This window comes from Stegodyphus dumicola, chromosome 5 (assembly GCF_044657685.1).
Source record: "Stegodyphus dumicola isolate Sdum_Otavi_A_Nest chromosome 5, ASM4465768v1".
Taxonomy (NCBI): Eukaryota; Metazoa; Arthropoda; class Arachnida; order Araneae; family Eresidae; genus Stegodyphus; species Stegodyphus dumicola.
In genome coordinates, this window is record NC_140772.1 from 63,550,015 (window position 1) to 63,576,050 (window position 26,036).

The window sequence follows — 26,036 nt, forward strand, 5'->3', positions numbered from 1 at the left end:
ATTTTTTTCTTCTTTATTAAAAACAAATTAGTTTCTTTTCATCTATATATGAAAAATAACAAAATCTTGTTATTTTTCAAGAATGGAAATTCTTAAAAATATAAAACTCGTTTTTCTCGAACAAAAGTTTCTGAGAAATTTCTCTAGGTCAGCAGGTAGTAACAGGACCACTGACTGCTTTGTTTGAAAAACCCGATGAAGTGGATAATTTTACCCCCAAAAGGTTTTCTTTAACAAAGCAGATGCGGTCCAAATGGCTTTGCCGAGAAGCGTTCGTATTTGAATAGCTTGAAGCTTGAAAGCTTGAGTTGGAAGACGTTTCCGAAGCAATCAGTCAGACAGCAATAAAATTTGTTATAGATATTTCTCTCTCTCTCTATCTGTGAGTTCTTGAAATCTTGGAATGAAAAGTGAAAGTTTATTTTGTTTTACATATATAAGGAAACTGCATGTAAAGCAAAATAATTCAAGGCACCCATTGTATGTTAATCATTGTACGTCCCCTCAGCTCTTCGGTTGGGTATTAAGAAAAGAAATTCCTATACTGCTTTTGTATTACTTGTATAGTGAAAGATTTGAAAAAAATAGCTTCATATGAAAAGTTTTTCTCCGATGAAAGAATACAGCTGAAACATGTTTCTGTCTTCAAATATATCCACAAAACATGAAATAGTATTGTACTCTTTTGTATTCTATTGCATTTTTATATTACTTCGTGGTAAATTTTTTGATTCTTAAATTTCTCTCTCTCTCTTTTCTTATAATACACAAATGCTCTTTCAAATATGGCTGACCTATGAACCTAAATTTTTATACTATAAAATTTTATATAAAAATTAGCCGTAATCATTAGACACAGCTTTGTGTATATTATATTCTTGAATACATGCCTGCAATTAATACTAAGAATACTATTGATAAAATTTGTGATATAATTAATAATGAAAATACTGTTTAAGCTAAAAACCGATTTGAATCTTTTTTTCATTATAGGGTAACATGAGCCAAACAATTTTCGTTAGAAATATACAATTATACTAACTTGACACATCAGATAGAAAATATTTTATCGTCATCATCGCCTATGATAAAAGATTTATACGCTTAAGATTTTGGATTATGATAAAGCACACAGAATCTATTTGTCTAAGGGAAAGGAAGTCTTCAGGGTAGATTTTTTTTTTTTTTTTTGTGGGAAACAAACTGTTAATTCACAATCAATTGTACTTATAAAAAACCCCTAAGCCTCCCATGCAGCCGCTAGAATTTACCGGTGCTCAGCTATCTTACCGCTTGGAGACTAGTTGGCTTTCTGAACTTACACAATATCTATCTGAATTTGAATATTTGCATAAAAAACGAGCAAAATAAAATGACACATTGTAAATAGTACATTTTACTGAAATCAAACTTTCTTTGAAAAAGGAAAATTAATTGTAAGGAATAAGATGGATGCATTTAATTAAACGGTGCGCAATAACAGCGCTGATCATATGTTTCGTATAGGAAATCATTTTCTTCGTGTTATCGTATAACGGAAAATATCCACAGATTATATTTTACAGTTTTTAAGAAGTCATGGGTTATCTGCTTTAAGAGAACACCTTTGTGGGCAATTTTCTAAATAAAATTAACTTGAATTCACGTTATGCATCAGGAAAATCATAAAGACCACAAGCAGCTAAACTGTTCAGTTGCCAACATCCAGCAATCTTATTCACTCAACTATAGTGAATTTAAACTAATGTTTGTATATTATTAGTAGTATTAAAATAACGAAAATATTTATTCTAATAAAAATTTTTGTTTGAATATCCTCCTTAGTAAGGTATTTCCTTTGGTTGGAGATTTGTCAACAATAAATACTATGTTCAAACAAGACATTTATTTAGAGCATAATGCTTCAAAAATGTATGCTGGGATCCCTAGAAAAAAATATCGCTGGAAAATATATCTTTGCAAAAATATTTAATTATTCATATTCTTTCTTCGAAAAAATATTTAATTATTCATATTCTTATGATTAATTATTAAATAATTAATAACGTTTATAATTATTAAATGAAATGCTTATTTTTACTTTACCAAATGTACAGCAACACTCTTTCTTTACAAAAATACCATATTGAATAAATTATATTGTAAGCTAATAAGTAACAACATTGCTTTGTTTAATTAAGATACAATAACAAGCCGAACAAACATTAAATTGGAAGTCAAACCAGCTGAAGATGATGGTTCGATAAAACCACCGAAACTAGTCCTGTGAAAATTTGAAAATATAACGCTGATTTTTGTTCTTTGACTTCCAAATTAATTGCTTTGTTTGTTATTAATATGTCTCATCTTTCCTATTTCAGATAAAATTTACTAGTGTTTCTTGGACAGAAAAGCAAGAATTTTTATTTTGAATCAATAAATTTATGATACACTGAAAACGGTTTCAAGTTATAATTCCCTTTCTGAATATCTTGAATGCATATGAAAAAGTAAAATGCAAATTTAATATTAATATTATCACCCTTAAAAAACACCCAAATGTTTCGCTTATTACTCTCTTAAAACTACGGAATAATTAAGGAAAAAAGAAATTATTTAAAATAATTATTAGTTGCATGCAGTTGAAGAATATAGGAAAATGCTGAAGGTTTTAAAGATTTTTAATTAATGACAAAAATACAGAAAATCGGAAATAATACGAAATGTTTCAGCAATATCTCAGAAGGAATGAAAGTTGCACCAGATATTTGTCAGAATATAATTTTAGTGATAGCAGTTTAATCAGTCTGCAATGAAATTCCGTTGATAATCAGTGACATACAGATTTAGGTTACTTAGGTTAAAAATGCGTAATAATTTAAAATATAACCGGGTAAATTTTAAAACCAATTTATTTGAAAACTAGCAGCTTCGCTGTGAGCCTTCGTCTGGCTTTTAAATGTACCGGAGAAATGGCTCAAGGGAACTCCAAACGTTAAATTTAAAAACTGCATAGGATTTTACTCTGCAGAACAATTTCATAAAAAAAGTTATTACGTATAACAAAATTACAATGAAATAAGCAATATCCCTTAATACAAATCTTAATTATCCTAATAAATAAATTAACCAAATTCCCTTTGCAAAATCTTAAGAAATCAAATGGTATAAAGGAGGTTAAGAACTTTTGTTTCCTAAAAAAATCAGTCAAAACTTTTCAATATCTTAAAAACAGTGAAATGAGCAATAAATAAAATAAAGGAATGCAAAAAACAAAAAATTCTGAAAAGCAAAGTATAATGAATGATATTTTATCTTATGTTTTCAAGGGAAAAAATTACAATGAAATAAGCTATATCTCTTAATAAAAGTATTAATTATCCTAATTAAAAAATTAACCAACTTTCCGTAGAACAAAAATCATGCAAAACTTTTCAATATCTTATAAACAGGGAAATAAGCAAAAAATAACAGGAAAGCAACTCAAAAAACATAAAATTCCGCGCAGAATTTTACTCCACAGAACAATTTTATCAAAAAAAAAAAAAAAAAAAAAATATATATATATATATATATATATATATTATATAAAAATGAAAATGAAACATACCAATCTCTTAAAAACAGTGACATAAGAAATACGATGAAAAATTGTTGCCAAACCCATATTTCTAAAAGAATGAAACTATTCAAAATGATGTGATTTCATCAAAAATCTATCAACAACAATAAGACGGGAAAATTGTTGCCAAAATCACATTTTTAAAGATGTGAGAAGTGTACTCGGAAGCTTCATTTAAAAAATCTTTTAAAAATAAAAAATATTATCATTTTTCCAAAATTCTTTTTGTAAAAGCATTCGCAAGGATGAAAGTTTAACGTGTCCAAAAATCAAAGAAAAATAAACTGTACATTTTTTAAAATAAACTTTTTTAGAAAAAATCCCATTGAAAAAGTGTTAAGCTCCCTTTGTTAAATAAATTCATATTTAATCGATTTATTGAAACACGAAATTAAGTTCGTAAAATAGCTAAGTGCCTACGTTTCATGACGATGTAAAAATGGAGTGTGTAGAGTAAAATCTCGCTTTCCTATAGCCCATTATGTTTCAAAATGACACGATTTCGTCACAAAACATGAAATAAAAAAAAAATCGAATTCGAAGTGCACTGGCTCTTGTGTAGATGTACCTATGTACCAAATTTCGTAGCCGTGGGTCTATTAGCTTACGCGCAGCGCGAACGAAAGGCACACACACAGACAGACTCTTTCTTTTATTATATGTAGAGAAGATATGTAGAGATAAGATTGTTTAAGGGAAGGAAACTTTTAAATTTCGCAGCTGTACCCTGACCCTTAAGACGGTCATCACGGAGAGTCTAGCCTTTTGCAATTCTCTTGAGAGCTCACATCTACCGAACAATATCTAGTGTAATCAATCTCACTTCGCGGAATCATTGAAGTAAAATTCTGGGAGGGATGGGAAATAACAAAAGAACTGCTTGACAATTTTTAGAGGTTTAGGGTTATTTTCGCGACATTTTACGGGAAATTCGGTCCAAAACTAGTGACAGTTTTAAAGGGATTCGCAGAAAATCACTCGACAGACTAAGGGTTAATAAGAAAAAAAAAATCATGCTCAAAATCACTAAGATGAAAGAATGGAATTTTCAAAATTTAAGTTTCACTTATTCACTCAATTTTATTTATTGCTGGGAAACATTTTCTTCAGTAAAGGATAAAAATTAAAAATCAGGCACTTCACCGATTGGCCTGGAGAATGGAGATATGATTGATTTAAAACTGGGAGAGATGGCAGCTATAAAACAGTATTATGCAAATTCCATAAACCATTGCATTTTTTTATTGTAATGCTAAAACAAAACACCTAGTTTTAAGTTTCCCTCCCACACACTGAAAATATGAACAAACAGTAATCTTGGTACTGAAAATGTCTTAAGAATAAGAGAAGAAAAAGTAGAATAGCTAATTTATAAATGTAATTATACTTTAAAATCTTTTTCACAAAGCTCAAATCTTTGCACTAAATCATACTACTGCTATACTAATGCTTCACTTTTATTAACATTTTATTACTAAAAAGAAAAACTATTGCCTAATCATATTTTTTTCATTTTATTTAGGGAGAAGCAAACAAAAATTGTTTTAGTATCTGTCCACTAAGTTTAATCTCTTATGAATTTTAATCTTAAAACTAATCAACAAATGTACTTATTTATTTTAACATGGTTAAACATGTGGGCTCTCTGTCCTAAGGGGCAGGAAGGCTTTGTGAAAATTACCTAAAGGAAACTCTTCTACATTCACATCACACAACGTGAAAAATCATTCATATATTCCACACAGCCAATTCAGTCATCAAGATTCAAACTTTGGTTGAATTTAGAATAAATGAAAAGAATTTTGTATCTGGAATAAGATCTGAATGCCAATTTCACATTTGAAAATTTTGGAACTATTTTCAGACGCTTGGATGGGATAGTGGATAGTAACGCTAACTGCTGTACCGAAAGACCTATGTTCGAAACACGAAAAGAAATGTTTGTAACAATATAGTGTCTAGAGAAAACGTATGTCTCGTGTAGAAAGAAGGAACTTAAAATTCATTGTGAGCTGAATCCTCTCAAGAAGTCGAAGGGAAAGAGGGGTGGAAAACCCTCGGACTGCCCTTTAGGGTATTTCTCTCTCAGAAATCCATTGGCAATGCTTAGCAGTTAGCGAGGCCTAGAGGTACCTAATATACACTCTGCAAAGAAATTAAGAGAATTTTCATATTTGATCTATGATCTCCAAAACTACTGCACAGATTTTAACAAAAAAAGTAGAATGAGAGAACATAGGTTGATATAATACAAACAAAATAAACATTGAACAGTTATAGTAAACACTTATGTTCATGTGTAACACTCATGGGAGTCTGAAAGTCTGAACCAATGGGTGCAGAAGACACAAAAGAAATGGGTTAATAGAGGGTATGGTCCCCTCTTACAGTCATACAGGTCTCACGGCATGATGTCATACTGTATATAAGGCACTTTATCAGTGACTGTGGCAATTGGTTCCACTCATTCAGCAATGCTGTTTTCTGATCCTGGATGATTCTCGGAGGGAGGTCGCGAGGTTCAGTTGCCCTCCCCAGAGCGTCCCAGACATATTCTATAGGGTTGATGTATGGAGACCTGGCTGGCCAATCCATTCGGTGAATATCCTCACTCTTGAGAAATTTGTCGACCAGAAGAGCTCTATGTGGCCTCACGTTATTGTCCTGTAAGATGAACTCACTGCAACGTGGAAAAGACGAACACAGGGCTTCATCCCAATACCTCACACCAGTCACAGAGCCTCTGTCAAAGACGTGAAGAGGTGTGCGGCCATCCAACATGATGTCTGCCCAGACAATTACACTGCCACTGCCATTATTGTTGACGTCGCGGACACTGTAGGGTAGGTAGCGGGTCCCTGGCTTTCTCCATATGAAAGTACGGCGAGAATTGCCGTTTAGGCTAAAAGAGGACTCGTCGGTGAACAGAACGGTCGCCCACTGCTCCATACTCCAATTACTATGTTGCCTGCATTATGCTAATCAGATTCTCCTGTCCGTAGATGTGAGCGGGACGCAAACAGCCAGTCTTCTGGCAAACAACCCTCTCTCATTCAGTCTTTTGGAAATAGTCACCCTTGTCATACATAGGTTCCTATGGCTGCATACAGGTCCCAAGAGAGGAGAAGCTGTAGCCCCTCTGTTATGCCTTGCTAAAATGGACAAACAGCAATCTTCTATGGCTGTCACAGCTCTTGGCCGACCTTGCCCAGGCTTTCTCTCAATGGATTCAGTATCCTGGAACTGTTTCCATAGGTTGCACATGACACTGGGCGTTAAATTAAACTCTCTGAATATTTGGACTAGCGATTGGCCTGCCTCTACCCTCCCCACAATTTCGCCACCTCACCCCGTCATCTAAACGTTGGTGGTTACTCATTTTTACTGTTCCAATGTCAATTTAACCGATTGCTGCAAGATAACACCAAGAAATTCGCTGAAGTATGCTAGCAAATGCAATTTCTTACCCTCCACGCGCTTATAAAGCTTGTTTTTCTGTTGGCTCTGCCTACAAACGTGTGTATGCTTATTTATTTGCCATACAAGATTTGCATTTTTATCTAGAAGCAGTGGTTTTTTTCCTTCAGTTCAGTTATTTTCATTCAATACGATAAAATATGCAAATTCTCTTAATTTAATTCACCAGTGTACCTACGAGGATGCACAGATGCCAACCTGGCATCAACTTGTGTAACTATTTTGAGAAAAACTATAAGCAAGTAATAAATAAAAGGTTTCTAATTCTTTTTACAATAAAATAAATGAAATTTTAAAAATTTCCATAAAATATTCAAATAAATCCCAGGAATTAATTTTTATCTTCCATGGAACAGCACAATAACACAAATAACACAAATTTAGCATAAGGAGAAATGATAAAACAAATAATTAAGATAAAATTTGAATTTCACCTTTATTTCCTGTAGAAGTTTTTTAATGTACGTAAAGGGTCGGCAGATACTTTTAACAATGGGCCAAAAATGTCTTAAACTATTACACAGACAGGGCTGTCGCAAGATGCAATGGTGCTTGTATGACAGTGCCCCTACTGTTTGCCAGGAGAAGATGGAGTGGAACCCTTCCCTGGTAGAAATTTAAAAAGAAAAAAAAAAAAAAAAAAATATGCGCTAAAAACAGGATCTGTTCCTATTAGTCATCAAATGTACACTGTTTCACTTTTAAAATAAATTTTCAGGAAGGAATGAAACTGGCTTTCTCTAAGCTCCATTTTCTGATCAGTCTTTTTGTCAGAACGATATTCATATTTCATTGTTTAATTTCTTAAAATTGCTAGAAATGATACGATTATATTTTGTGGCAGATGCACCATGCTTTCTAGCATATCTAGTGTTCTCAGCTTTGGTTGATTGTTAGTACAGTCATGCATATATATATATATATATGCGCACATTTAAACTGCAACAACAAATGTGCATTCGTGCTGCTGATTTCAGTAAACTGCCTACAAAATCAGATGAAAAAGAAATGGAAATATTGTTTCTAAAGATTTCTTAATAGACCAGATTAGCCCATGACCACATGCACCAGATATCTCATATCCGGGGGCATATTCTTTGTCCCTTATCTCCAAACCCTTTTTCTGGAAATGGGCAAAATCTTTTGTAGCTGAATTCAAGGTCACATTCTTGAAGCTAGGATGTCCGTGGAGTGATTCTTTGAAAATGTTTCTAGGAATTGTACCATTTGGGTATGTCCCACCCGTGCGCCTTCTCGTTTCTCTCAGATTTTCACCCTCACTTTCTTAGATAGTCAGCATGGCGAGGCATGTAAGCTATGATAAAGAAACGGAAAGATTGTGAAACATGCTAGAAACCATTTCAACAGATGATGAATAGTTTAGCAAAGAGGAGGAAGGATTAATAGATAAAAAATACAACAGCAATCATAATTCAACAGACAGTGATATAGACACTGACTTACATAGTGAATCAGAAAACCAAACAAATGATGAAAATTATGTTGGTAAAAATGGCCTGATATGGAAGAAAAACAAATTCCGAACGAATGTTAGGACTAGTTCTAAAAATATTATCTTCAAAATTCCAGGAAATACTGGTTATTCAAAAGATGCATCAACACCATTGGATTCCTGGTCTCTGCTCATTGACAAAGACATGAGAGAAATAATAGTTCAAAGTATAAATATTTATACTGATTCCATTCAGGAGCGTTTTGTACGTGAGTGCAATGCAAAGAAAACAGATGAATGTGAAATCAAAGCACTTTTGGGACTTTTGCATATATATGCAGTGTTCACAAATCCTCTCACGTCAGTGTAAAAGATCTGTGGGCAACAGATGAAACTTGAATGGATATTTTCCGCAAAACAATGTCTTGCAAGCAATTCCTTTTACTATTAAGACGCCTTCGGTTTGATGATATCCGAGAGTGTTCGAGTAGAAGAGATGCGGATAAACTTGCTCCCATAACACAGTTTTTTGAAAAATTCATCGAGAACTGTCAGAAAGCATACACTGTAGGTGAATATGTAACAATTGATGAAAAATTAGAACCATTTAGACCAAGGATGTCAAACTTGCGGCCCACAACAAATATTTTTGCGGTCCGGCCAATATATCGGCAAATAATAATATATAATAATAAAATAACACATCGACGAAGAAAAAAATTAAATGTTTACTGCTAAGTAATTAACGATAATTTATTCAGTGTTGTTAGATTACTCACAGCGAGCCGACACACACACTACTTAAATAACAAATGCGTGTGAGTAGCTTGCGTTCAGCTACCTTCGGCTTTTGGGGGACATGTGCACTCAGAACAACTCCCCCGATAGCCGAATGTGGCCGAACTCATGGTCTCAGTTTTCCAATCATAGTTTTGTACGATATATTGGTGCATGCATGTGCATGCACTTTGTTTTATTATTAATTATTACTTAATTCATATTGTTACAGATTTCATAGTTATTTATTTAGTTAGTTTTTTTTATTTAGAATTGTAATTAGATTTGCTTCATGTTGCCTCAGCAACGCAGACGATTTTTGAAAAGACTGCGTTGGAAGGTTAAAAATAGAACAGCGCGTGCATTTAATACCTAATAAATAAATATCTCGTAATTGCTGTTGCCATCCACAAAAATCCAGATATTTATAGATGTTTCCAGTATATTCGAGAAATTAATTATAAAGCTTATAAAAGCCGAGAACAAACAACTCATCTCAGTAGTAGCTGTAGTTCTAGCGAACTGTTTGTTAACTTAATGCTGTGATTGATTTGTAGCGATTTCGCTCCGAGATGGTATTAGTTTCTCTGTTTTGAATGGATTTTTGCTATACGTTTGACATTTTGTGATATTGTTAGAATATTTTTGAAGAAATATTTCAGCATTTTGATTTATCTCTTGTGGAAAGAATAAATTTTTGTTTACTTTTTAACGTTAACCGTGTTTATTCCAGCAATTTGTATTCAGTATGTCTATATCAAAACCAAGTGGTAGTAAAATTAAACGAAAAATCGCTGACAAACATAGAATATTCCAAGTAAAATGGGAATTAGAATATTTTTGCTGTGAAATAAAAGATAAAATAATCTGCTTGATATGTAATAATACTATTAATGTACCAAAGTTATATAATATTAAACGTCATTACAAACAACACAAATCGAAATATAACAATTACAAAGGATTAATGAGAGAAGAAAAGTTGAAAGAGCTCAAGTTAGGAATGAAAAAGCAACAGTCCATGTTTAGTAAAGTATTGCAAGAAAGTGAAGCGGCGGTACATGCAAGCTACGTCTTGTCCGAGTTGATAGCTAAACATTCGAAGCCTTTTACTGACGGTGATTTCATCAAGGAATGCCTAATGAAAGCTGGAGAAATTGTTTGTCCTGGAAATCTGAAGGCCTTTCAATCAATTTCATTGTCTCGAAATACAGTTGCGGAAAGAGTTACTGATTTAGCCACGAATTTAAGTGATCAGATCAAAGCAAAATCATCTAGTTTCGAAAGTTTCTCTATTGCCTGTGATGAGAGCACGGACATTACTGCCAAAGCTCAATTAGCAGTGTTTTTTCGTTCTTGTGACACGAATTTTAACATTTTTGAGGAATTACTGGAACTAATACCGATGACTGGTACTACCACAGGAGAAGATATATTTACTTGTGTTTTTGGACTTCTGCAGAAATACAATCTACCTTTGGCAAAATTAAATTCTGTAGCTACAGATGGCGCTCCATCAATGACCGGGAAAAACAAGGGCTTCGTAGCATTACTAAGAAAAAAACTTAGTGAAATTCACGGTTCAAACATTCATCATATGCATTGTATTATACATCAAGAAGTTCTATGCACGAAAGTAATAAATATGGAGAATGTTTTGTCATATATAAAAAAAGTTATAAATTTTATAAGATCTCAAGGTTTAAATCAGCGTCAATTCATTGCTTTCTTAAGTGAGTTAGATAGTGAATATTTGGGTTTGTCCTACTATACCGAGGTATGTTGGTTATCTTGCTCCAAGATTCTCAAACAATTCTGGGATTTGAAAGAAGAAATATGTCAATTTTTAAAAACGAAAAATCAAGACGTAAGTTTGTTTTACGATCCAATATGGATACAAGAGTTATCTTTCTTGGTTGATATAACCAAACACTTAACTGATTTAAATTTATCGTTACAAGGAAAAGATCATATCATTATGAACATGTTTGACATAATTAAAGCATTCAAATGTCAACTAGTTCTTTGGGAAAAACAACTTAAAAATGAAGATTTGACGCACTTCCCGACGTGCAGCATGAACAAATCAAGTTTAGATGATACTTGTTCGTATCAAAAATACGCAGAAAAAATTGCAAATTAAACAACAGAATTTTAAACAAGGTTTAATGATTTTAGTTCCCTCGAAGACAAATTTTTTTTGTTTTCTTCGATTTTCTCAATATGTTTTGACTCAGTACCCAGCCATATGCAAATGGAGGTGATCGAGATTCAATGCAACTCAAATTTGAAAGCAAAATTCATTGAAGTGGGCGTGCCTGAATTTTACAAATATTTACCACCCAGGTTTGAAAATACTCGAAAATTCGCATATGAAATTATTTCTGTGTTTGGTAGCACTTATCGATGCGAGAAGTTATTTTCAGTCATGAAAGGTAATAAGTCTCCTATTAGAAACCGTATTAATGATGCTCACCTTGGGTCTGCATTGAAAGTTATCACTGCAAACAAAATTTCTTTCGAAATAGGAAAGATAATAGCAGAGAAGAGATGTCAAGTATCAGGACGTAAACATTAAATTTTTCTTGTTCTTTTCTATATAATTGTATATATATATATATGTTTATTATTGTATTATTCGAAATAAATCTACGTTTCTATGTATATTTATTTATTTATTTTTATTTATTTATTTATTTATTTATTTATTTTTTTTTTGCGGCCCGCCTAAAGTTAAACCTTGTTTGTTTGGCCCAAGTGTACCTATGAGTTTGACATCCCTGATTTAGACAATATATGCCAAAAAAACCTGCCAAATATGAAATAAAAATATTTGCACCGGTTGATTCCAGAGTGGTTTATACATGGAAAATGGAAATATACACCGGCCAGCAGCCAAAGAGGGCATTTCAGTTTGATAACAATGCAAGCACGATTGTAAAGCATTTGATGGAACCATTGTACAATTCTGGAAGGAATTTGACTGTAGATAATTGGTATATGGGATACCAGCTATCTCAGGACCTACTAAGAAAGAAAATACCTATTGTAGGAACTGTGAGAAAGAATAACAGAGAAATTCCACTGGATTTATTAAAGAAAAAACGCGAAGCATTTTCTTCAATTTTTGGTTTCCAGAAAGAAACAACGATTGTTTCTTATGCACCAAGGAAAAACAGAAGTGTTGTCTTACTATCAACTATGCACAATGACAGTAAAATTGATGAAACCACTGGAGTACTAAAAAAAGCCGGAGATTATTTCATTTTATAATCTAACCACACGAGCAGCAGATGTTATAGATGAAATGGGAGCAACATATTCTACAGCTAGAGTATCGAAACGGTGGCCTATGGTGATTTTTTCCTCGATTTTAAATGTTGCAGCAATTAATGCACGGATAATCTTACTTTCTACAAAAGAACCACCAACTCACGTTTACAAACAGGCATTCTTTTCTCAAATCATTAGGACTGAAGTTAGTGGAAGATTACTCAAATCAACGGCGGCAGCAAATCATGCTCCCTTTGAAAGTAAAAGAAAAAATAATTTCAGGAGATTGCAATATGGAACCACCATCTAAAAAGATGAAAAACATTTATAGAAGATGCGCTGAGTGCACTAAAAACAAGGACAGAAAGACACGGTTTCTGTGCGAAAATATCAGTATTTGTATGGAGCATATGTGCTCAATCTGCCAGAGATGTGCAAAATGATTGTAAGCTAAGTACTTCATTTATTATATTATTCAAAATATTCTAAAGTTCATTCTTTTTTATGTTAATCCACATTTATATTCGTATTTATATCACTAATGCAATTTAAAACGTGTTAATTGCCTTTGGAAATGATATACCCAGCGCGACTTCTCATGTTCGTAATTTTGTCGCGCGTGCTTGCGGGTTAAGCAATTAGAAGGGTAATTTCAGCCCACAGGTATGCTTTTGCTCTTCCTTAACAAAAGTTATCAACAATTTATGTCTGGAGGTTTTACACACATATACATTAGTTCAAAATACAATCTTAGATCATAAAATATCTCAAATTTAAGCTTAAAAATTTCAGTTTTGTAATGATTCTTTGCATTTTATTCTCACTGTAATTTAGAAAATATTAAGGAAAAAAATTTTTTTTAATTTATATAAAAAATTTTGTATAAGTACAGCTTTTTTGAGAAAAAAGAATAAAACTAAAAACTAAAATTCATATTGAAAGCAAGCAAAAAAACAGCAAAATTTCAGATAGAAGAAAAATGATATAAATGTATAAAATAACTACATACCCTTGCAAAATCATATGCATACCGATAAATGTTTTTAAAAGTTACTGGATCATTTAAAAGGCTACGAAGATACTCTGTTTTGCCTCGAATTTTTTCAATGCTGTCACACCTACAAACAAATTTCACAATTAAATCAATAAATGACTTTATTAAAATCTTGTTTCTCATGAATTCTTTTGCATCAACTTACTCTAATTCTGTAAGACCTTTCACCCACTCAGATTTCGTAAAAAAACCCATTTGTTTAGCATCCATTTTCCAAGCTAAAACCAGCATAATAATCTATCAACAGAAAATGTGAGATTATGTAACACTGATTATTTTATTAAGGAAATTCAAATTACATTATCAACTCAAACATTAATTTAAAAAAATACAAAAACAGTTAAATTTACATTTTCAGGCTCCACTCCAATATCTTCACAAAATTTTTCCATCCCTTCTGGACCTATTACCTCAGGATCATTTGCAGCTAGATTTAATATAAATAATATTTAAAATACATAAACACAGTATCTACTCGAAATTTAAATACATTTTCTCTTCTTCGGTTTTTAAATCTCTACATAACAAAATTACAAAGGCTATTCAGAACATGACCTCTGCTACTGTGTATGCAAAAATACTTCTGTATTATCACGTCGGCTATGAAAGTAGTGCCAAACAGCACAATCTAGCACAAATTATGGATAAGTGTAATGTCACAACACACTCATAACATCTGCATTTTTGCTTGACGCAATCATAATTTATTCTCAATAAGCCACCTTTGTTCGTACAAACAAGGATATAAATTAGCTGTTACTGTTATATTTTGCTCTCGTATTTTGGAAAAAATTATTAAAAAATTTGGTGCCTTTTGCAGAACAATAAGTAGTGACTTCATTTCTTTTTCAAAATTATGGAATTCTACCATCAAAAAATTGTGTATTAATGGGTAAGATAAAGTCAACAGAATCAAGAAAAATACAAATATAAACTTAGCAGTTATTTTGCAGTAATAAGATGTAGTTATTTTGCAGCTTTTCCAATCTATTACAGTTTCATTAGCTACTATTCTCTAATACACCCCTCAATCTTCGATATTCTCATATAAGCTGAATTTTGCATATGGCAGATATCTTTTTCTGCTTATCACTCAATAACAGAAATATATTTTACTGTTTAAAATAAAAGTAGAAGACTCATTCATTACGATGCATTAGTGTAAAGCCCTACTCTTATTGGATCACATGCCATAAAGCAGAGGTTACCTTCCAAATAGACTATACAAAATTAACTTCTGAAAATGTTAAATCAAATAAATATAACAGTATTTCTCTTACTTGCATATTCATGAAACAATGCAACGCACTTCTTATGGGAGAAAACTTCCTCAACAATATCATTATTTCTGGAGTTTTTCCTTGAACTGGATGGGATTAGAGAAAACAAACATGTAAATGAAACAAAAAACTTGATATATGCTATTTACGGAGAGGAAAATATTTATTTATAACCTAGTGATTAGTAATTTTATAGCTGTTTCATTATGCACAGAAATAGAAAATTTTTACATTTCATTTTTTTATTTTTAGTACATAATTAATTTCTGATAAATTTTAGAATAGCAATGCACACAAAGTTAGTGGGATGGAACAAACATTAATGAAAATAAGTTAACAATGTTTTGTTTTTAGCCCTGAAATTAAGAATATAAATTTTATGAAGATTTAAATGAAGCAGTTTAGTCAAATGCATAATGAAAATGCAAGTAACTATAGCACACATTTAACAAATATAATCTGTTAATAAACTCTATTCTGTGTTTAAGTCTGTCTTTTCAGAACTGAATAAATGTTTATATAAAGTAGTAATTAAGGTAAATAATTCAGTGATAGTATTTTCAAAGGACTTTAAAAACTGTTTACACAATGGATACATTTTTGTCTTCTAAAACGGTAACCAGTGTTTAACAGTTTCTTTTGCTTCTTTCAGCATCATATTTTGATAATTTTATGCAAATCAACTTTGTTATTATCATCTCAAAATTTAATTTGCCACAATTCAAACATCTGTTAATGTTTTGTATGTTGTAACTGAAGTACCAATTTCCAAGAAACAAAATGTACAGATTCTAAAAGAGTTAATTGAAATGAAAAATTTCAGCTCTTCCTGACTAGTCACCATTGAATTGGAACTTAAAGAGAATTCTGCGTGTGGAGTAACACTATAAGCTTTGAATGTCTTGCTTTTTAGAACATACAGAAACAAATAATAACTTTCACCAGCATAAAACTTGGGACTCTTCAGCATTTGCAGCAGAAAAGGGCAAATATTCAATATATACACAGTTCTGACACAAAAATCAGAGATATCAAAGAAATGCAGTTCTTTTTAATTATCTATACCTCCACTGAAGTATTCCCGATTTTTTAATTATCTGTACATCCACCGAAAATTCACAAACTAATTTCCAATTTTGGACAGGAACATTTATTTGGGCATCTTTACATGTATTTCAATGATGCATCCAAATGCGATATTGTTTTTTTACATTATTCTTTTTTCCAAACAACACACACACTTTTGGTTTTGTTCATTTTTGTTCTTACCACGCACATGGCAAATTAAAAAAGAAGTTCTGAACCATCAGACACAACTTCAGCACGAAAATCCTAAAATGAGAAGGAAACAGAAGCACATGATGCTTTTAAGCAAGACCCAAGCAGAAAGGCTGAGATTTCCCAAAGGCGACAAAAACTGGATTGCCACATAAATACTTTAAAATAACATCAAGCATTGGTACATAAATACATTTTAGTAAATGGTACATTACCTAATCAGTATTTTTTTGGTCAGGCATGAAAGTGCAAGTTGGCAAAAAAAGCTGAACAATGCGCGGACACAAAATTACACAAAAACTAAATGTGCACGCGCGACCTAAAAAAAGCATTTCAATAAAATATCAACCTTTTTAATATAAAAGTATTAAACTAAAAATAATACTTGTACTTACTATTTTGCTATTAATTTTATCTACCACTTGCAAAAAAAAAAAAAAAATTTAAATCAATAAATCACCAAGAGATTGCAATGAATTAGCCTTCTTTAAGACGCTCTTTATGTAACTTAATTTAACAGTTGATACACAAGTACTGTATACAACATTACAACACACTAATATAATATTTATGTTATATATTACTGTACATTTTCAGGCAATGAAAAGTTTTAGAGAAACTGTTACTACAGATTTCAATTATCATCACTTTTAGTTCAATAAACAGTACTTTATATAACACCAGAAAAAGTAGTCATATGAGATAATATAGTTACAAAATAACATATAGTTAAAGGAGGATTATAAAAAATAACTATTTTGTCTCAGTCTCACTCGATCCTGATTAAAAATTTTTAGGGATAAAGCTTTTCCTTTTTTGCTACTTTTGCAGCCAACTTTTCTAATTTCCATTTACTAGCTAGTCTCAATTTCTTTTCAGCAGCTTTTATACAATCTATTGATTTTTTTTTTTCTTCTTTATTTTCTGGAATGTTTAATTGCTTTTTTTTAGATTCTCGCTTCTCCTTTTTTATCTCTAGCTGTTCTTTGAACAGTTTATGAGCATTCCTTAAATTTTTACATAGAGTTTTGTGCACTGGAGAATGCAAGTGGTTATCCGTATGTCCGACAGATGGTGCCAACACCGATCGCTGAAATTATTGAAGTCAGCTCTCATTTGATGGTTGCTTGCTCTTCTTTGATTCAATATTCGTACGCATCTAATTTCGCCTTTCCACATAAGCAACACCTACTTCGCCTTGATATGAAACAACGTATTTCGCGATCTCTGGCATGATGTAATTTTTTTTTACAAATAAAAGAGGAAGAGACAGAGCGTGTCCTCCGTTTACCTTCTGCATCGATCTCAGAAACAGCCCGGGTGACGTTTTTCGCGAAAACGCGGAAAACTTTCATGCCTGTTTTGTTGTTTTTCCATGGTGTTGTGGATAATCGAAAAGGACCAAAAATCATTCTGGGAAAATACATTTATTCAATAACTTTTTTCAATAAAGTGAGATATTCCCGCTAACCAGGTCTGACTGTAATCCAGTAATAAAAAAGAATGTAAAAAATTTATTTCTCTGAAAGCATTCAACTTTGAATATAAAATAAACAAAGCATTTAAAATAAAGTCAACTAGCAAAAAAAATCCTATTAAATAGTCATTACAATCAAATTACATACAAAAAGCATGCAAACATTTCAATCTGGAAAACCTTACGTAGATAAAATATGTAAATTTTCACAATCTGAATATTTACATTTTATACATCATTTTACTGTTTGTGCACATGCTTCATCCATCATTTTATCATTTGTGTATAAAAATAAAATAATTAGAAACTTTAATGCACTATTTAATTTTTAATCAAAATACTAGTCTTTAATCTCATCCCGTGCTTTAACGAGTCTGACTCATGATGAACATTTTGTCACAAACATAAATATCACGAGCCAGGCTTGTGAACAGAAAGCTGAGCCAAACATAAACATCATGAGCCAGGCTCGTAAAAAGAAAGCTGGGCCAAACATAAACATCATGAGCAGGGCTCGTTAACATTAACACTGTAATTTCATGGTCATAATTGAAAGTTAGTTCCTATCAGTACACAAGAGTTAGTCACGATTTTTTATTATATAAAATATATAATATTTATTAAAATTACATATTAAAAACATAATATATTTATATCTACAAAAGGCAGAAGGATTTAAGTTTACTTCCATGCCAGCAGTATCGTGCAAAACTGACTACAACACAGGCATTTACGTTTCGGCTCGTATTGTGATTGTTCTTAAGCATGTCTGGCATATTTACCATGCAATGACCCATAACACTTCAGCCCAAGTTTCGTCGAGGTAAATGGCAAGGGAAGGGGTTAAATTAGTATATCATAATATATAGACTATTAGTACCAAAAATACCAGGTTAACTAAAACACAAATGAACATACGACACTATCTTAAGTATGATACAATAACATGCCGAACAAGTATTAATTTAGAAGTCAAACAACAAATATCAGCGTTATTTATTTTCACAGGACTAGTTTCAATGGTTATACCGAACCATCATCCTCAGTTGCAAAAGTGCAAATGAACGAGATAATATATAGTGATTAGATGAGTTAAGAACCATTGGACAGGAGTCAAGCTACTGACACCATCCGTTGATGAAACCAGAACTAAAACATAATTTCTTTCAAGTTGAGACTTGCAATTCTCTTCCATTCCTCGACATTCTGGTCACACGAAACACATCCAACTTCAGTATTACGGTTTACCGTAAATCTTCATCGGTTTGCCTTCCACCACACTTCATGTCATCCGATTAAACAAAAGTTAGCTTAATTTTATTCCTATGTTTTCCTTGCTCTTGAGGTTTGCTCCTCTAAACTACTTCTTTATGAAGAACTAAATTATTTAAAAGCAGTAGCTACTGACAGGGACTTTTCACCCAACATTATTAATCAAGCAGTTAAAAAATTCTCATCAACACACCAAACGGCACACTCTTGTTTTAGGGGATTATAAAAATTATGTTGTCATTCCCTTCTTTCCATCAATTAGCTATAAAGTTGCATGTATTTTACAGAAATTTAACTTTCAGGTCGTTTATTCTCCCATCAATAAAATTCCAAGTTCCATACTCAAGGACCCCGTTCCGGATATGAATTGCTGGGGTAGTTACAGGATTCCTTGCTAGTGTGGTTTACTTTACATTGGTCAAACTAAGACAGCCTTAAAATTTCACTTTAAGGAACATGAGGCATATGTTAGAAAAAAGGAAACACAGAAGTCTTCCTGTTTCCCAGCATTGTTGGTCCGAAAATCACACTTTCAATTTTTCTGCAGCAAAATTATTCAAAACACATCTTCCATTGGTGAATTGAGTTTTCTAGAGGCATTTCAAATTCAAAAAAATCTTTCTGTTCTGGTTAACAACCCTAATTCCAATTCATCTTTGCCTTCATACTTTACAGAAATTATTTTTTAGGTCTGGTTTCATCAACAGATGGGGCCAGTAGCTTGACTCCTGTCCAGTCTTTCTTATCTTATCTAATCACTATATCTTACCTCATTCATTTGCACTTTTGCAGCTGAGGATGATACTTCAGTAAAACTATTAAAACTAGTCTTGTGAAAATTTGAAAATATAATGCTGATTTTTGTTTCACTTCTAAATTAATACTATCTTAACTACTTAATTACCTGCTATGCATTCGTAACCGTTTGCTGTTCGTCTTGGAATCCTCAACAAGTTCAGCACGTTTTCGGCGCTGAGGGGGCATGGCATTAGACAACCGTGCCAAACTGTCTCCTTCTCTGACTCTTGTTGATGAACTTTCTTGTAAAGACTGAAAATTGAATATAACTTGTCACTTCTCAAAATCCAAAGCATTTTTAAAATGAAATTTCTTTCTCTTTTTTTTTTTAATTAAAAAAAATACTACAAAAAAATGTTTTGAAAATAAATGTAGAAAATAGCATCATGACCATAACAGCACAGCTGTCAAAAGCCACAATTAAAAAATCACACAGTACGTATATTTTACTTTAAATGGGGCTTTCCCTAGAAAATTCTCTTTTCTATAAAAAAGCAAAGCCAAATTTTGTTCCTAGTAATCTTTAAAATCACTCAAATAATTAAACAAATTAAAAGTTTTCATCATTATAAAAATGAAGTTGATTATATGATTAACTTAATTCAGAACATAAGAATAAATCTATTAAGAGACCACAGCTAAACCACTCACAAGAATAACAACAAAAATACAAACCAGTCACTTCTATTCAAGACCACTCACTATTCAGTTTTCATGTGATTGAAATTAATAATTTTCACAAAATCTATGAGAATAAGTTTTTAAAAATTATTCATAAAATTTTTGAAAGATAATTTAAGCATTTATTTTTTTATTTAATTAGCTTCAGAATTAATAAGAACAATATTATTTATTGGATGAATATGAAAACAATATACAAGTGTGTGTATTAAAAATGAAAAGTCTTTTACTTTAATATTAAATGCAAAATTGCTTAGGCACGTATAATTTATTTTACTTAATTACTATATATTTATTTAAATGGAATTTAAAAAGTCCCTTTTTTTTTTTTTTTACATAATAGAAAAATGTAAGCACATAAAATCATACATATGAAAATGAAAACATATATTCCACATATTTATTTGTTCCTTCATTTATTTACTTAAAACATAATAGCATTTAAAACATCAAGTTCTGTTGCTAGATATACTACTTGCATGTGATTTCAAGGAACATATAAAAACCATTGCGCATATAAAGTTATAACAAAGAGTTCTACGATGGTTTAACATTCAGAATAATTTGTTTTTAGTGTTACAACAAAGTTATATTTTAGCAGTTCCTTCATAAGTATTTCTAATTGATTGATTAAAATTATACATTTTTTTCAATTCTTTTTCTTGTGGATATCTAAATTTCGAATTTCTCTTTCTTCCCAAATTTAAAAAAAAAAAAAAAAAAAAAAAAAAATTAAAGCTATAACAGAAGCTTAAGACAACTTGAAAATTATTTTCTCTATCTCTGTTTGCTATTAAAAAAAATTCATCTAAAAACAACAAAATTTTTACCATTTCTCTAATAGAAATTGCAATATTCAATTTATTCTAATAGAAGTTGCAATATTTAAAGAGCTCGTGTAAAGCAGATGTGTTAAATATTATTCATTCTATTCCAATTTCGGATTCAAATTATGACATAGCATAGAATCTGTTGGTCCAGCGTTATTGCAACAAAACAGATTTGATCAATTCTTCTTCAAAAAGATTTGATCAAGTTAATTTCTATACCTCAAACGAGTGGTTCTACTTCGTCGCTTTTAAATTTTATCAATAAGGTACATAAATGATCCTTGGAAGCAAAAGGTGGAAGAATTTTCTGACATGTTAATTGTTTATTTATTAGTTGAAAAGTTGGATAGAAATACTCAGTGTTGGTAGGAAAGATCACTTAAAAAAGATGAAATAGGAACAGTTAAATGACTGACATGTTTTTTGAAGGAACATGCTCGCACCCTATCCCATTACAAACCTCCGCAAGGGGAAACGAAATGCTCATTTAATACCAAAGCTCTTGCATCATTTTTGGAAAATTCAAAAATTTGTCTTTATTGTAAAGGTGATAATTTATTGTTGAAATGCATGCAATTCTTAAATTTAACAGTCAAGAAACGATTTGAATTTGTAAAGACAAAAAAAAAACTGTGTTTCAATCGTTTATCTTCAGTCCATACAATTAAGCGCTGTAAAAGTTCTAATACATGCAGAAAATGTAAGATATTTCACAATTCGCTCTTACATTTTGATCGAAGTGAAGAAATTTCGATCGAGCAAATGGCACATTGAATCAAAGCACAAAAAAGACTAAAAAATTTAGCAAAAATCTTTCTCCAAAGGCTGATACATTTACTCCAACTGGCAAGCATCCAAATGGTTAGTAGCACTAGTTAAACCAACCAAGCAAATTCCATTAACAGTAATGAACTGAATACTTCCAGTTCTTTTAATAAACAAGTTCTACTTTCAACTGCAATTATTTTCGTTAAAGGTGATGATGAAAAATTTATTTTGCTGAAAGCCTTGCTTGACTCTAGTTCTCAAAATAATTTCATTACTAAAGAATATGATGAATTATTGAATTTGAAGAAAAGAAAAATAAAGGCTTCTATTTCAGGTATCAATGGTACAGTTATGGGTGTTAAGGAAAACACTATTGCAACCATCACTAACGCTACTAGAGATTTTATTCGTACCTTACAATTTTTTGTTGTTCCAAAAATAACTCGTAATGCCTGCCAGATATCTAAACATTCCTGATCATAAGCAGTTGCAAACCATTGTTTTAGCTGATCCAGAGTTTTATAAACCTGGTTAAATGCATGTTTTATTATCTACCGAAGTATTTTTTGATTTACTGGGAACAAATAGAATAAATATGCAAGACCTGATTCTCCATCAGTTTTTGGATACATCGTTAGCGGGTCAGTACGCATGTCGCAGCAGTGCAATGTTGATAATTATTGTGGGGTTGTTAAACTGTGGATCATTTATCTGACAATATGAGAAGGTTTGGGGAGATTGAAGGGATTAATGTAGCAAAAAAGTGAAGAGTCAGGAAGAGGAATTTTGTGAACAGCACTTTCTTCTTACACACAAGAGGCAAGATGATGGCAGATATGTAGTAAAAATGCCAATCAAAGAGGAAGGGCTTAGCCTTTTAGGCGAATCGAGAGAAAATGCTAGTAAAAGACTAAATTATTTACTTAAACGCTCCAATCGCAATGAAACCCTTATATGAAGATTTCATTAAGGAATATAATAAATTAGGCCATTCCGAAGAAAATGCTGAAAGGGATAGCTCTAGTTTTTCATATTACCTTCCTCATCATGGGGTTTTCAGACCTGATAAACTAGCACTAAACTCAGGGTAGTGTTCGATTCCACTGCTCCTAAGACTACCGGAATTGCGTTAAACGACATTCTACTGAATGAAGGGTCGGTTCAAGATGAACTATTTGATATTATTTACAGATTTCGAACACATGAAATTGCCTTCACAGCAGACATTGTAAAAATGTATTGTCAGATTTTGCTTAAAGAGCATCAAAGATATTTATTATGCATCTTATGGAAGAGTAGTGAAGAAGAACCAGTTAAGGTTTATAGACTGAAGACTAACTTATAGCACTTCCAATGCACTATATCTGGCAATATGCACACTTAACCAATTAGCAGAGGACAAGAAAAACAATTTTTGTTAGCAGAGCAAATAGTACAGAGGGATTATTACATTGATGAGTACTCACAGGAGCCTACACTCTAACAGAGGCTAAAGAATTACAGTCACAGTTGATTAACCTATTATCATGTGGAGGAATGTGTCTGCACAGATGGTGTGCTAATCACCCTGATCTTTTTCAGTTTCTGGATGGACAAGAGGAATCTTCTTTCAATAATTTCAGTGACGATCAGAGCATCAAAACTTTAGGATTATTATGGAATCCGAAGGTGTTTTTCGTACAAATCAATAATCAAGAAACCAGCTACTTGCACAAAGAGAACAGTGTTGTCTGACATTGCCCGCATTTATGATCCATTAGGACTGCTTGGTCCAGGGATAACAAAAGCAAAAATCTTCATCCAAAGACTGGTTATTGAAGCTTGATTGGAATGATCTGCTACCCGAGAAGATACGAGGGCAATCCCAAAAAAAAAAAGGCCTCCTATCTTTTGGGAACGTAGAAAAAGCTTTAATACGGTTGTTGGCAACATTGTTGAGAGTGGTGCCTTCTCCGCTACGACATAAGCACGCAGGTGCTTCGCTCAGATGCTCAGTCTTGGCTTGGCAGCCATTCGAAATGGAGCTCCCGATAAACATTACCGCCAAGTGCGCGCAGTTGTTTGATTTTTTAACGCAAAAGGCATTAAACTGGTTGAAATTCACCGCCTATTGACGGACGTGTATGGACAGTCGTGCATGGATGTCAAAACGTTCGCAAGTGGTGTAGAGAGTTTACAGCCGGTCGTACTGAAATTCATGACGAAGAAAGGAGCGGGAGGCCATCAATTGCCAACGAGACAATCGCGAAAGTTGAGGAACTCATGTGTAAAGATCGGAGGATCACTCTGATGCTCCTGAAGCTCCTCAACACTTCCTGAAGGGCATGGCAGCAAGCTGGTATGACATGGGCATTGTAAAACTGCCACAGCGTCTACAAAAATACATCGACCGAAATGGCGATTATGTTGAAAAATAAAGCATTCTTCAATCTTAAAAGTGATGTAGCAATTATAGAAAATAAACGGTTCTTTGTATATCTAAAAATATAGGAGAGCTTTTTTTGGGGAATGCCCTTGTAATTAAGGAGTGGCAACTTTTTACAGAATACATGCAATCTATCAATAATTTACAACTGAGCAGATATGTTTTACAGGACAGTTTTTCTGAGATACAAATTCATGGATTTTCAGATGCATCAGAACACACATATGGAGCAGCAATATGTTTATGCTGTAGAAGTGACAATAATTTATCTTCACATTTGCTTTGCAGCAAGTCCAGAGTAGCTCCACTAACCATTGACAGTACCACAACTGGAACTCTGCATGTCTGCACTGCTATCACAGCTTGTTACAGTTGCCTTTATTGAAATTAGACATTAGTAAAATATGTCTGTGGTATGACTAGACCATAGTGTTACCATGGCTTCAGAATCCTCCAAATGTACTAAAAACTTTTGTTGCTAACCAAGTGTTAAGATCCAAGAGCTAACACAGACATGCCAGTGGAATTATGCGTTCAGCAGAGAATCCAGCAGACCTTATTTCCAGAGGACTGAATTTTGACAAGCTGCATGATGCTGATCTCTGGTGGAAAGGTCCTAAATTCTTGAGGGAAGGTGTCGTACCTAGCAAGAATATTGACTTTGAACAATTAGAAAAAACAGAAACATTTTCTAGTGAACTGAGAAAAAGAAGTGACGTTGCTTGTTTATGCACTTCGCCTTCAAAACTTATTGATTATTATCACTAACAATTACTTAAAATTATTATGTATTATTAATTATATTTTCAGGTTAATTTGGAACTCTAGGTGTGCAAAATAGAAAGGAGCACAGAGAAGAACAGGAGGGGTAAGTTCAAAGGAGTTTAAATGAGGCAGAATCCTTTTGAGTAAGAGGTTCAAAAATGTAGTTTTTATTTAGATTACAACTCCCTCACATAAGGTAAAACCATTAATAATAAATGTCATTTACTTTCTTTGAACCATTGTTTTAGATGCAAATAATGTAATGAGAGTAGGAGGCCAATTACAAGGGGCCAATATAAAGTTTTCACAAAAACATCAAATAATTTTCACTATCAAATGTAAACTAACTAAATTGATTGCTCAGGATTATCATCGAAAATATTTGCACATAGGGTTCGTAAGCATTATTGTGTTTTATGAGACAGAAATTTTGGCCATTGCAAGGTAGGAATTTAACTAGAGAGATTACCCATGAATGTGTAATTTGTAGTAAAAATTAACCAGTCACTATCGAACAAATTATGGAATCATTAACTGCAGAGTGTGTAAATCCGAGCTCACCCTTTAACCATATCGCCACATATTTTTGTGGCCCATTTTTTATTAGGTACAAGGGACAGAGGAAGGGAACTCTTCATAAGGTATATTTAGCCATTTTCATTTGCCTTATAACAAAGGCACTGCAGATGCACTGTCTTTGTAACCACCTTATGGAGATTTATTGCTCGACGAAAATGGTGTGCTGACACATTTATTGCAACCTCAAGGAGATTTATTGCTTGACGTCGAAAATGCTCAATCATTTTCTCAGACAATGCAAAAAACTT

The 26,036-nt window shown here is 32.4% G+C and overlaps 1 protein-coding gene across 8 annotated transcripts in view; it reads right to left on the reverse strand.

The window, feature by feature from the left end:
* The window catches only part of SCCRO4 (DCN1-like protein SCCRO4), a 72,299-nt gene that overhangs the window by 21,168 nt on the left and 25,095 nt on the right, over window positions 1-26,036 (reverse strand). For all 8 annotated transcript variants that reach the window (XM_085816721.1, XM_085816724.1, XM_085816719.1 and 5 more), the window contains 5 exons: window positions 19,847-19,992; window positions 14,916-15,001; window positions 13,986-14,062; window positions 13,781-13,872; window positions 13,591-13,699 (listed from right to left, as the gene is read on the reverse strand). In XM_085816721.1, the coding sequence (XP_085672847.1) occupies window positions 13,591-13,699; window positions 13,781-13,872; window positions 13,986-14,062; window positions 14,916-15,001; window positions 19,847-19,926 (444 nt within the window). In that variant the 5' untranslated portion in view covers window positions 19,927-19,992. The remainder of the gene's footprint in view (window positions 1-13,590; window positions 13,700-13,780; window positions 13,873-13,985; window positions 14,063-14,915; window positions 15,002-19,846; window positions 19,993-26,036) is intronic.